This window comes from Cydia splendana, chromosome 26, assembly GCF_910591565.1.
Source record: "Cydia splendana chromosome 26, ilCydSple1.2, whole genome shotgun sequence".
NCBI classification, from domain to species: domain Eukaryota; kingdom Metazoa; phylum Arthropoda; class Insecta; order Lepidoptera; family Tortricidae; genus Cydia; species Cydia splendana.
Genome location: NC_085985.1, coordinates 7,024,223 through 7,038,257, shown reverse-complemented (window position 1 = coordinate 7,038,257; position 14,035 = coordinate 7,024,223). Strand labels below are relative to the sequence as shown.

Here is a 14,035-nt window from a genome sequence, read left to right as displayed (position 1 = left end):
ATAGCGTCCGCGGGACTTACGGGGATAGTAAGATTAAATTATTATATTTGAATTTGGCAATTAGTACGCTCATTTTTATTTAAAGATTAATATATGTATTTCTTACCTTGAAATTATCGCTGTTTCTGGTTTACTACAACGGTTTAATTTTAACTAAGTCTGTGCGAAGACGCATTTAGATATGTTGCTCGTACATATGAATAGTTTTTATTTTTAAAATTAATAGGTAAATAAATATATTTCAAGTGAATAAATCGTTTTCTAAGAAAACTGATATTTTTGCGTTAAATGACTTTAATGACAGCATTGACATTACAGACTTTTGTCTTGCCTATATGTTCTTACCGGCCAGACCCAAATCAAGGCCTATCAAAGAGGCCTATTGACAAAGATTTTTTTTAATTTTATCATGGAGGGTAGAGGCACTAACCCTTCATAGATTTTATGAACATAGACAAAGACAAACTGAAATAGATAATATTTTACATATGACTTCAACTACTTCATAAAATACAAATCAAAATATATTTGATAAAAGAATTGGATTTGTTCCTAGAAATCGTATAGACAAAGCCAGTTCTAGCAATGTTGCTGTAGTAAAATATTTTTATGGTAATTACTGGCAATCTTCCTCTAGGAACGGAGCACACATGTACAATTATGAAGGGTCACGTCATTCCAAGGAAGTCAATAGGCCTTGGTCGCAACCAACACGAGACGCGTAGCGAGACGAGCCACGAGCCGCGAATCTAAACCGGCCATAAACCTCTTGTTCTTAGTTTGTGGCTTGGTTTGTGGTTATTAAATTTCACACAGTATTTTTCTCGCGTATATGAATAAAAAATTAGTGAAGAGCGTTTTGAAGTAACTAATTGATGGAATCTAGAAACCAGTGCCACTGCTGCCTGCAGCGGCCTTCGGGGAAAGATTTGAGGACACCGTACACTCGTCTCGGCATAACGGAAATATACTCGGTCATGATCGAAGAATGCTTTGTAATCAAAGTAAGTAATGATGCAGAATATTTTAATTAAGTTAGCGGGACGAGAGAGAGACTATCCTTAAAAAATCAACGAATAAAAAGGTACCTGCGCCAATACTACAGATCTCATAGATCTACGATGTACAAGATTGCCTGACAAATTCCAAAAGTGCGACCAAAATCCAACCAAAATCGGAATTATATCAAGTGTCATTGGGAGATATAAATTCAGAAATAATATGTCATTGCGTGAATTATTTGCTTTTCTAACAGTAGTGAATAGAATCAGGCGTTACTTTGCGGAAATCCATACTAATTAAAACCAAAATATTATTTTGCTAATCCGCGAAAAGATAACGTGCTAGTCAATCAGTAGTAGTCTAACAGTATATTCTAAGTTATAATCATCCAGCTTTTCGTGTTTTCCAGTCCACTAACCTTCCATTCAAGCGGCCGTTGGCAGCCACTGTGAAGCTTATAACTGGTTATGTTTTTCATTTGTAATCTGCCTCTTTTTCTTGAAATATGATGGTTTCCCTTTTTAACACTCCAATTATCTTTAAGCATAAGCATCATTTTAGATCTGTGGCCAAAACAGCCTCATTGTTTTTATAATTTTTCTTATAATAAGAACCTGTAGATCATACTAGTGAACATGATTAATAGATAGGTATATTTTGTAGCTTACAACCGTTGACGAGGGCAAGAGTGGTATCTGCAAGGTGTGTCTGAGGCGGCTGCGGGAGGCATGCCTCTTCAAGATGCAGGTGCAGCACTGCCAGGCCGAGCTGCAGGAGAGGTTAGAGGGAGGGCTGAGTGTCAAAGGTAAATATCAACTTTGATATCAAGATACATACACCCATGTCATGGTAAATTTTGTTTTTCTGCTTATTAATGTTGTTCAAAGTGTAATATTGATAACTTATTATGCAGTCAATTATTGTGAAAGTAAGAAGAGATAAAATAAAAATAAACAAAATAAAAAAATAGCCCTTTAATTCCACCTTAAATTTCAAGTCATACAGTTCTTGTCAGGTTATTAAATATTTTTCAAAATAGTCAAACACTAGTACATTAACCATTTATGGTATCAATCAATCAGGTTTGTTTTTAGTATCAAATGTCTATATGGGACCCAATGCATTAAATTAAAGCAATACAAGTCAGAAATGATACTTAGTCAAAGTCCGACAGTCGTACTTCACTCGCGAAACGCCCCAAACAAAACGATAAGTGAATGTGACGTCAAGGTCACTGAGAGTCCATCTTGAAGTATGAACAAAACAAGAAAATTGCTTTTTTATCGGTGAAATATTGCTTTTATGTATATAGTTGCTATACAATCTTTTTTTGAATAAAATGTGAGGAATCGAATGGTATGCTTACTTATTCCGTTATTGGGAGTTAAAAAAAAAACTTAAATTTTGAAACTTTCAGGTGCTGTATTTTTGTATTATTTCCATATAAGTATTTTTTTAATATCCACAATATTGTGATAAATTACTCATTTGCTATCTATTTTACTAGATTTTATTATAAAATTCAACATGTGTCATCATCCCTATTGGTATAGGATACTGTGCAGTCAGCGTACAGATGTGCAAGTTGCGGAAAGTTTCCATAAAATTCTATAAATTCTCGGAAATTTCATGAAACTTTCACTAGGAAATATGGGAATTTAAAATTTAAAATTGGAAAGTTTCAATTCTCATACAAAAATGTAAGAAATTTTCCGAATTTTTCTTACGTTAAATTTCCGAAACATTTCGCAATTTTGGAAAGTTTCCTTAGGCACATCAGTAAGTCAGCGTGCGGTTACCATATAATTTGCTGTCGTCGGGTTGCAGGCCGTCTGCATCGGCCCTTAAGCAAGTTACTCACTTTTGATGTTTACTTTAGATATTTGTACAAAACCTTATTACATGTTATATTTTAGACGAGGAAGTCCTGGAGGTGACGCCTGAAGATGACGCGTGCAGCGAGCCTTCCCAGCCTTCTTTATGTAAGTGTCTAAAGTGGTATAATTAATTTGGTGCAATAAATTGACAGAAATCAAAACAACTTTAAACACAACATTCCCCAAGCCGACTGGTCATCGTGGGGATTACGACCACCACCCTCAACCACCCACACCCACCAACCAACCATCCAAATCACCAACTAATAAAAATAAATTAAAGATTTGCACCTATAATGTCAGATCATTATCAACTACAGAAGAGGTCATGGAAAACCTCAAAAAACAATGGGCAGACGACATCATACAACTAGCTGGAAAGAACTGGATGGAAACAGCAAAAAAACAGAGAGAAATAGGAACTGAGGAGGCTTTTACCCAGGAGGGATCAGTGCAATCAAAAGTACCAATCTAACATAAAATAGGATTAATAACAGTTTGAATACACTTCTGAATTGTAAATATTAAAATGTAAAGCACTGAGTAAATAAAGCTATAATAATAATAACCCTGCGGGGGCAGCTTGTGGCGAGCTGACGGTGAATGGCGACACCGCGGACCCCTATTCCAGAGGGCACTTTCATCTCGCCCTCGCCTCTGTGCTTGCCTTGATTGGCCGGCCAGAGTGGAGTCGCAAGAGCGGGACCTATGCTCCAGGTTGGAAGTGTAAAATGTCATAACGCCGGCGACCTGCTGAACGTATTACCGGGATCTGGTTACCGCAGACTCGCCTCTCGACAACCTCACAGCCACTCCAAAGTGTTGCCCTGTTGTCGCACTGTGCGTGCGGCCATTGCGGGGCCCACTCAATGAGTTGGCGAGCCTGTCTTATACAATTTTGAGACTGATTGTCACGGCAGGTGTCCGCTAGTCTCCTCCCATAGCCCTATATCCAGTCCATCCAACATTCAAATCAAATAGCCTATGACCTTAGTTTCCATCGCAGCACAAAAGTGCTGCACTGCAATAGTCTTTGCACCTGGCGGGGAGCGGGGACCATCTCTGGATGTATCACATTATGCGTTCGGGTATGGTATCCGCCACGTGTATCCCTTGCTTTTAGATTAAAGTGTCTTAAAGGACCTCTGCGCTGTTGGCTTCGGCTTCACGTACGCCTCCCAAAGGTCCGGGACCCCATGGTCCCGAGATATGGAACAGACATACAAATAATAATAATTGCGCCTTTGGACGGGTTCCAGCAGGCGTTCTACATGACATTAAAGCTCTCCAAGGGGCCTCTACGTGTTGGATCTATATCCCCACGCAAGCCTATCACAAGACCGGGATTTATAGGCCCGAGAAATCCATAATGGAGTAGGTACAAATAATAATAATAAATTGACAGCAGTTATAAATGGGAATGATTTGAGGCGCTACTTAACAATAATGCGTATGCCTTCCGTTCCATACCAAACTAAATAGTAAATACATTTCCCTTTTATCGCTTTTTTGTATAGTATTTATGTTTACCATCTCCAATACTCCCTCAATTGCTCAAAGGTTAACTAGATTCCTTAGTTCAAATACAATAGTTACTGCCAGAAAACAATGTTTACAAATTTTTCACAATGTCTCTGACACTAGGCTCAGCCTGCTCAGTCCTGCCTAGTCCCTTAAAAAGATTTACAGAAAAAAGACATTGAACTTATGAAATGTGTTTTTTTATTCTATTTTGCTTCTTATTTTGTATAGTCGAGTGTTTTACTACTATGTACTAACATAAAATATCATCGGTCATTTTATCAGTTGCTCATATCATATGTGAAAATATTTCCTAAGCAAACTGAACTCTATCTATTAAGACTCTCCTCAGGGTTGAAATGTGGGTTGAGACCTTGGAAAGAGGAACAAAAGCTTTTATAACTTATTCATAAATGCAATGCAACTCTTAGGCCCCTCGCCCACGGCGACTTTTTGTAGCGATGCTGTCGCGCGTTCGCATAGATACAGTCGCGATGCGGTCGCTAGCTATGTGCCCTCGCCCACATAACACGATCTAGTCGCGATGCAAACGCGATACCGTCGCGCTTCTGTCGCGATGCAAACGTGATACCGTCGCGATGCAAACGCGATTCAGTAAAGCTATGTGTCGTCCGACACGGTCGCGCGTTTGCATCGATACAGTCGCGATGCTGTAGCGCGTTGCAAATGCGTCTAACGCGCGTTAGTAGCGATGCTGTAGCGCGTTAGTAGCGATGCAGTAGCGCGTTGGCATCGCTTCTGTAGCGCGTAGCAAATGCGACTAACGCGCGTTAGTAGCGATGCTGTCGCGCGTTTACGAAACGCGCGACAGCATCGCTACAAAAAGTCGCCGTGGGCGAGGGGCCTTAGATGATGAGAACAGAATATCGGCTCGAATTCATATTTTCCTCTAACAAAAGCACTTCAAAGTTATGAAAAGGAGTAATGAGTTTGAGCCGATACATAACCAAACTCATACATAGGTACAATTTTAGGGTTTCAAAGAAAGTTTTTTGAAAAATGAATTACGAGTATTTTCTGAATGTGTTATTTTTGTATCTTCAGCCGGCGCGTATGGAGTTAGCTTGGCGCCTCTGTCCCTGCGCTGTAGGCAGCAGCTCGCGCTGGCGTGCTCCGTGAGGCTCGAGCGCCTCCGCCACTCCTCGCGCGCGAGCCAGCCGAGCCCCGCCAGCAGTGTGCAGGACGTGACGTCACACCGCGAGCCGAGCCCCGCCAGCAGTGTGCAGGACGTGACGTCACACCGCGAGCCGAGCCCCGCCAGCAGTGTGCAGGACGTGACGTCACACCGCGAGCCGAGCCCCGCCAGCAGTGTGCAGGACGTGACGTCACACCGCGAGCCGAGCCCCGCCAGCAGTGTGCAGGACGTGCCCGCTCACACACCCGCCGAGCAACAAGCCCAAACACACGATACTCGCCCTACACACACCACACACAACTCTAGTTTAATCACACATCAACAACACCATATTGCACCACAAACGAATAAGAAGACCTACTATTGCGACATGTGTAGTCAGCAATTTACATCAAAACTTATTTTAATCCGACATATCAGAACACATAAACTCCTGGAACCTTATCCATGCGGAGTGTGTAAAGATACATTTGCAAATATATTAATATTGAATAAGCATTTAAGGTTTCACTCTGCAGAGAGACCGTACGTGTGTGACGTATGCAACAAGCGATTTAAAGTAAGTACCACTTTAAATCAACATAGAAAAATTCACACTAAACTATACATATACAAATGTAATGAATGTAATAAGCAATTCGCACGAAAAGATACTTTAAGGATTCATGAAATAACTCACCGTGAAGTGAAACCATACAAATGTAAAGAATGTAACAAGCGATTTGCAAAAAAAGGTGCTTTAAAGATCCATGGAAGAACTCACACTGGAGAGAAACCATACAAATGTATAGAATGCAACAGGAAATACGCACATCAGGATAAATTTGATAAACATATAAGAAGTCACATTGGACGTTCAATCAAATATGACTGTGATCAATGTAACAAGCAATTTACACGTCCAGCGCATTTAAAAATGCATCAGAGAATTCACACTGGAGAGAAATATGTCTGTGACCATTGTAACAAGCAATACATAAGTAAATATCACTTAACTAGACATATTGAAATTCATGCCCCAGAAAGACCAGAAAAACCATACACGTGTCAAGAATGTAACAAGAAATATAAACGTAAAGAATATTTAGCAAACCATAATTTTGTGCACCACAGTGCGCGGAAACCATTTAAATGTTCAGCGTGCAATAAGCAATTTGCACTTAAATCATATTATGTATATCATAAAAGAACCTGTGGTGAAGTTAAACCATATAAATGTACAGAATGTAACAAGGTATTCACAAATACAATGTATTTAATTAAACATGAAAGAATGCACAATGCAGGAAAATTAAATAGGTGTGACCAGCGGTTTGCACAAAAATGTAATTTAAAAACTCTTGTAAAAGATAAACACAACAATATAAAAGATAACATACAATTTACACAGAAAAAAAATCTCCTTGCTTATGAACGACGCGTTGAAGATCAACCATTCGAATGCAATGAACGTAACCAGCAATTAAGTCAAAGAGGTAGTTTAAATAACCGTAAATTGAGTCACACCGGAGAGAAGCCGTATAGTTGTGAAGAATGTAACAACCAGTTTACATTAAAATCTGAATTAGAAAGACATAAAAAAATACACACCGATGAACAATCATACGAATGCGAAATATGTGAAACAATTTATTTCGATGAAATGAGCTTAATGAAACATATTGAAACACATAAATCTAGGGTAACATAACATTATAAGTTGTTCGGTAAAAGGGTTATTTAATATAACTCATTGTCAGCCTAATGTGGGTATCCCACCGACAGAGACGCAGCTACATAGTGTCTTGTCGTTCGGAGTCTGTTAACTTCAGTTCACCATATTGGTAGGTTCAAAGAAAAAACTCGTACCTGTAGTAGTAAAATAGCGTATAGTAAAATTCATGTAGAAAGTGACTTTTTGGTACCTATGCGACCTACCAAATTAAAAAATTAAATATGTTTTTGAATATACCACTTAAGCTCTTTCATATGATACCCTCTTTCCTAACCTTTATTGATTAGGCGCTTCCCATAGTACTTACTTACTTAGTCAATCGTGCAGCGACCCAAAATGAGTCTTGGTCTCCGACACGAGTACACGCCAGTTGTCTCGATCCTGTGCCATCTCCCATAGTGAATAAATAAAATGGTTAAAAATTCAGGTACCTACAAGCTACAAGAACATGAGTGAATTATGGAGTATGACTATTATTTTCGTAGTCGACATCTAGCGTCAAGTAGCGGGATTATCAGTACTATTGTTCGACAATATAGTTTGGTTCGCGCCAAGATCTGGTTTTTGTAAATTTACCCCACCCGACAATTTTTTTTTACTTAATCATAAAATCTGGTCACAAAAGTAGAGGAAAACATCCGGACATACAAAAGCAAAATGCCCGTGTCATAACGTAGATCTTCGCTATACGCTTCGGTCAAATATAGGCGCTTTATATTATAATATCTGGGAGACCGAGCTTTGCTCGGAAACATGTAAAAACTCAAAAATGCGCGTCAAATAAGACTCGTTAGAACCGTTTCCGAGATCCCTGAAATATATATTTCATATAAATAAACAAGATTTGCTCGTTTAAAGGTATTAGATAATGAATATTTATCTTGTGACATATGAGTCAGAACAATGTGTAGAGTCTTGCAAGTTCGCGCTTTTCATCAGTTGGTATAGTTTGTTTAGTTTTAGTTTTTCATACAAAACTATACCAGCTGATGAAAAGGCGCAGTAAAATAGCGGAAGGTGCTGGGCCTAAAATACGGCGTTGCATGAACAAGAGATTTCCTTTGGCAGGATTGGTCCTTAGGACCCAAGGATGGATTTAAGATGTGGAGCCACCGAGATCTTTGATGTAAACTTTTAGGGGGGGGGCTCTCAACGTGATCTTGATATCTACCTAAGTATGTCATTTAAGCTACTAGGCCAAGTTTGGTATCGTTTTCGTATAAATCGGGGATGCCGAATTCATTTATGATATCATAATGACACGATTCCGAAGTAAAAACGCATAAAATACGAAAAAATACTCTTCACGCTTAAACCGCTAAACCAATTTAGTTAAAATTTGGTACAGAGATAGTTTGAGTCCCAGGGAATAACATAGCATACTTTTAATCTCAAAAATCATGCCTTAAGGGTGTGAAAAGGGAGGTGGAAATTTGTATGAGGATCCAATAACCGCTGAACTGATTTAGATAAAATTTGGTATAGAGATATTTTGAGTATCCGAGAAGAACATAGGAGTTTTTATTTAAAAAAAAATCTCTTAAAAGTGAAAAGGAAGGTGTAACATTGTATGGGCAATCAATAACGGCTGAACCGATTTAGATGAAATCTATGTGTACATCTTTGATATAGTTGAAAATTATGCTAAACTTGACATAGAACCTATAGGTACTTAAAAAAAATATTAACCTCAGACGCTGCCGCCGCTTAAAACCCCCCCACCTGCATCAAAAATCTGGGTGGCTCCACTTCTTAAATACATTTTAGGAACACAAAGATTAATTATTCTGCCAAAGGAAATCTCTTATTCAGTGAACGCCGTAGTTGACCTTTTTATTGCCTGAGCACACTCGACTCAAAAGGGTTAAAGAGGTATTCCCCGTTGGATATATGGATATTACGTATCATTTTATGATTAATATGCACACCGTATATGCAGTACAGTTCCATTAAGTCTCGTAAAATAGGTACTGAAGGAAGACTGTATCACTTAGTAAAATTGAAAATTTAAGAAAAAAATATGAAATTATTTTCAAAATTGCTTTATTAGGGTTAGATATCAGGATATCACATATCATTTGTGGTATTTTGTACAAAAAAAAATCAGCCATATCGTATCTGGAGGAACCCAAACTTGGTATGTTTTAAAAATTATTATTGTTTTAATTTAAAAAAAATTGCTGAAATGTCCTTTCATATGATACCGCACACGATAGGTTTCTGAAAATATTTTTTATCCCATACAAAAAAACTCACGATTTTATCGTCACGCCCCAGCAGGGAACGAAAGGAAAGTTAAGATTTCCGTTCCGCTGTGTAGCGTTTAAAAGTCCCTAGTCCCTAAAAGAATTCTTGAGCTTACATATACGTTTTCACCTACACATACACAACACCACCAAAAACGGTAACACTTTGACTTGAAGTTCATCTAGTCAAAAGTATGATTGTCCTTTTTTAATTACAAAAATAAGGAATGACTTCCGCTCTTCAACTTCAACTTCTTCAACATTTATTCAGCAAATAGGCCACAAGGGCACTTTTACACCTCAACATTGAATTTCCATACAAGCAAAAATAATAACAATACATCAACAATTTTATAAAATACAACTAACTGCAACTACCAGTTCAAACTAACGTATTACAATTACTTAGAGATGTATAATATAAAAAATACAGACACAAAAACACAGAAAAGAAATCTATAATATTTAGAGATGTAAATGTCTCTAGGCGTCAGAACTATAAGATTTAACAAATTATCCTTAGAGATTTAGGGCACAATTGGTGTGTCGCTAGCCTGAACTTTGTTTTGGAGAGCAGCAAACGCTTCATCACAAAGGCCGGGTTCCGCATTTATTTTTTGATTCCACCTAATTAAAGTCCTTGGGTGAGGCAAGCATGTATTGTACGTTTGTCGCACAAAATTGTAGGCCTTCGGCGAAATGCAGTGCAGTGTATGGGCAAATTTTCTAGTTTCCTCTGAATATTGTTTTTCCAAAGGCAAGCCTTCACTTTTCAAAATTTGCCTCTTTAAAAAGTCTTTGGGACCCACGCAGGCTTCTAAAACTATAGAGTTCTCGTTGTTGACTAGATTCCTTTCCTGTAGGTCTTTTATAATATTCTGGAACTCTGCAATTTTTTTCCTTTGCTGCCGCACTTTTTCATTTAATTTTTTTACTTTCTTCCTCAATAAATCACATTTAGCTTCCAGTTTTTTTATTTTTTGTGCTTGGGCCTGGAAAAAAATGATTATAATTTAATACACTATGTTTCTTATTCGTAGGCGATCACAAAGTTAGAAGTGGATAATTTGTCAATAAGTGCTAGTGCTGGGGTGATGTAAGCATTCGAATGTTTTTCAATATGATCGTTGCTAACTGGCGCGGACGCGTGCGGTTAGACTGGTTGCAGTTAGAGGACGCCCTAAGGAAGGTAGATTATCCACTCCTGAAGTACTAGGAACGGAAACAAAAGGGGCAGTATACGCGGTAGCAGTCGTCAGGGGGAGCTGTGTATTAAAAAAGTTGTGTTTAACCCTTATCTTGGCATTGTAACACCCGTGATACATGGAACTTTAAAAAAATCTAGCAGGTTCATTTTATTACCAAACAAAATAATTCTGCCATCAATATGTCGAGCTACCCTCTTTTCTTATACAAAAAAATAATGGACACAAGTGTCATTGTAAATTAATTAGTAATAATCAACATGGCGCCACGGAAACAACAGATTTCGGTTCGCACTGGAAGTTTTGCATTTATTTCTTAGATTAGTATATATTTCTCCATAATCTACATTTTGATGCATTTACTATCTGTTAGTGCATAAATATTTACAATGCCTTCGAATTTAAAAACACTTAATACACATGCAGAACCTTACATGAAACTGTTATGTATTATATTTGGTACATTGCCAAGAACTCAGAAATGAACATATCGAAAGGATTGTATTACATTTAATACATTGCCAAGTTGTCGTCAAAATAGTTTTACATGTTTTTTTAATTATTTTATATTTGTGGGGTTACAAAACATGTTTCAAGTATTTAATATTATTTAGTTATTGGACTTTGATTTCTTTTAAAGTACTAGATGTTATTTAACTGTATATTCGTGCGCTGTAGCATTATTGCTACGCCGTAGCCCGTAGCACGGAAAAATATGTGTATAGCAAAAATGCCCCAGAGATAAAAAAAAAATTTTTTTGACATTTAATTATTTGTTTACTTTTCATATTTTACTCAACTTTTTGCTGACGACTTTTTTGAAATTTTACGGGATCAAATTGTCCGCCCATGTGATCATGTATTCGTAGATATAATTAATTTTTACAGGTGTAATAGTCATCTGATGCTTTAGATTGCGTTTAATTAGCAATAAATGATAATTTCTGTTGCATTACGTTTTATTTTTATTAAAATCCACTTTTTTCTTCTAAAAAGTAGGTAACTATTTTGTCGAGGGATTGGCATTGTATCAAATATGATACGTATGATTTTCCGAAACTGGATAATCCTGGATTCTTTCCCTTATTTTTTTATAGTCTAGTATGCTCAATAGGCAAATAAAAACTAAAAAATGTTTATGTTTAAGATATTTTGAGCCTTGCCAAGATAAGGGTTAAAAACCAGACTATGACTAAAGGGGCCTACACTGATTACCAGTTCGCCGGACGATATGGGCCTGTCAGTTAAACGCAAAATTTAACAGCTCCGAACAACTGACAGTGACAGGCTGATATCGTCCGGCGAATTCCTTAAATTATCCAGCTATCACTGTATATCATAAAGAAGTTACTTACTGCTGATGTCGCAACTCCTGAAGTTCCAGAAACAGGAGCAGAAGCAGGATTCAATGCAGGTCCAGTCTTTAGAGGAAGCTACAATTAAAACAAGAGACATTTTGAACCATGCAAATATATATGTATTATATGATTCTTTTTTTTTTTTAGTTGTAAAATTTTAGTAAGTGTGGTGTGTGGTAAAATTTCACTCAGTCTAAAAACCAAAACACTTCAAATGGTTATGGTGTAGGATACGTACCGGTAGATGGTGTAGGATATGTACCGGTAGATTATCCACTCCTGAAGTACTAGTAACGGAAACAAAAGGGCCAGTATACGCGGTAGCCGTCGCCAGGGGGAGCTGTGTATTAAAAAAGTTGTGTTTAAAAACCAGACTATGACTAAAGGGGCCTACACTGATTACCAGTTCGCCGGACGATATGGGCCTGTCAGTTAAACGCAAAATTTGACAGCTCCGAACAACTGACAGTGACAGACTGATATCGTCCGGCGAACTAGTAATCTTTGGGCCCCTTAACTGAAGTACCTATTAACTCTGCGCAGACAAAGTCGCGAGCAAAACTGGTACTGAAATAATTGTCCAGAAATTGCCAGTCCTTAAATTATCCAGCTATCACTGTATATCATAAAGAAGTTACTTACTGCTGATGTTGCAACTCCTGAAGTTCCAGAAACAGGAGCAGAAGCAGGATTCAATGCAGGTCCAGTCTTTAGAGGAAGCTACAATTAAAACAAGAGACATTTTGAACCATGCAAATATATATGTATTATATGATTCTTTTTTTTTTTAGTTGTAAAATTTTAGTAAATGTGGTGTGTGGTAAAATTTCACTCAGTCTAAAAACCAAAACACTTCAAATGGTTATGGTGTAGGATACGTACCGGTAGATGGTGTAGGATATGTACCGGTAGATTATCCACTCCTGAAGTACTAGTAACGGAAACAAAAGGGCCAGTATACGCGGTAGCCGTCGCCAGGGGTCGCTGTGTATTAAAAAAGTTGTGTTTAAAAACCAGACTATGACTAAAGGGGCCTACACTGATTACCAGTTCGCCGGACGATATGGGCCTGTCAGTTAAACGCAAAATTTGACAGCTCCGAACAACTGACAGTGACAGACTGATATCGTCCGGCGAACTAGTAATCTTTGGGCCCCTTAACTGAAGTACCTATTAACTCTGCGCAGACAAAGTCGCGAGCAAAACTGGTACTGAAATAATTGTCCAAAAATTGCCAGTCCTTAAATTATCCAGCTATCACTGTATATCATAAAGAAGTTACTTACTGCTGATGTTGCAACTCCTGAAGTTCCAGAAACAGGAGCAGAAGCAGGATTCAATGCAGGTCCAGTCTTTAGAGGAAGCTACAATTAAAACAAGAGACATTTTGAATCATGCAAATATATATGTATATGATTCTTTTTTTTTAGTTGTAAAATTTTAGCAAATGTGGTGTGTGGTAAAATTTCACTCAGTCTAAAAACCAAACGGTAACTATAGTAGAAGAGCTGGCCGCAAATTTTCTAACCGACTTGATACCACGATGAAATGCACAATGGTTTCCCATAAAAGTGATGCTAAGTCCGAATTCGATAGTCTGCCACGGCGGAACTTGCCGAAAGTACGAAAAAGAAGGCCACTTCCGGTGCGAAAAAAGGGGGCTGATTTAACCCATCTGATACCGAAATAATAGTTATGGCAGCAGTTAGAAATTTACATGTAGACACAGAAAAGCGAAGTCTGCCAGTATTTTTTTTGCCGGAAGTGCTTGGCAGACGCTCTCAAAGGTGGCCACCGGGACCCCTAATTTAACCCATCTGATACCACCATGAAACGAATTCCAGTCGGTAGGTATGAACCCTCATGTCAGGAATATATAAGTCTGCCAAGGCTTTTCCTGCCGAAACACCTTGGCAGACGAGATTATGTGAGCAAGGTAACCATCGGTTACCCTAC

At 38.1% G+C, this 14,035-nt stretch overlaps 2 protein-coding genes across 2 annotated transcripts; one reads left to right on the top strand and one right to left on the bottom strand.

The window, feature by feature from the left end:
- Window positions 1-806: 806 nt before the first annotated feature.
- LOC134803098 (zinc finger protein 883-like) lies at window positions 807-7,467 on the top strand. Its single transcript, XM_063775807.1, has 4 exons — window positions 807-1,004; window positions 1,666-1,807; window positions 2,919-2,984; window positions 5,466-7,467. Exons 1-4 carry the CDS (start codon window positions 876-878, stop codon window positions 7,244-7,246), a joined length of 2,118 nt encoding a protein of 705 aa, XP_063631877.1. The 5' UTR covers window positions 807-875; the 3' UTR covers window positions 7,247-7,467.
- A 2,202-nt stretch (window positions 7,468-9,669) lies between these two features.
- On the bottom strand, window positions 9,670-13,465 carry LOC134803573 (uncharacterized). The gene is made up of 6 exons (XM_063776372.1): window positions 13,366-13,465; window positions 13,041-13,063; window positions 12,722-12,799; window positions 12,318-12,419; window positions 12,077-12,154; window positions 9,670-10,508 (listed from the first exon to the last, which is right to left on the bottom strand). The coding sequence occupies exons 1-6, from the start codon at window positions 13,463-13,465 to the stop codon at window positions 10,044-10,046; spliced, it is 846 nt and encodes a 281-aa protein (XP_063632442.1). The 3' UTR covers window positions 9,670-10,043.
- Window positions 13,466-14,035: the final 570 nt, after the last annotated feature.

Bases quoted from the DNA above. Each gene is read 5' to 3' on its own strand.
- LOC134803098 (XM_063775807.1), top strand. From the start codon at position 876: ATGGAATCTAGAAACCAGTGCCACTGCTGCCTGCAGCGGCCTTCGGGG. The intron at 1,808-2,918 runs GTAAATATCAAC...GTTATATTTTAG, and splicing joins GGGAGGGCTGAGTGTCAAAG to ACGAGGAAGTCCTGGAGGTG. The intron at 2,985-5,465 runs GTAAGTGTCTAA...TTGTATCTTCAG, and splicing joins GCCTTCCCAGCCTTCTTTAT to CCGGCGCGTATGGAGTTAGC.
- LOC134803573 (XM_063776372.1), bottom strand. From the start codon at position 13,465: ATGTCTCTTGTTTTAATTGTAGCTTCCTCTAAAGACTGGACCTGCATT. The intron at 12,800-13,040 runs GTATACTGGCCC...TTTTAATTGTAG, and splicing joins CCCCTGGCGACGGCTACCGC to CTTCCTCTAAAGACTGGACC. The intron at 12,155-12,317 runs GTACGTATCCTA...TTTTAATTGTAG, and splicing joins ATATCCTACACCATCTACCG to CTTCCTCTAAAGACTGGACC.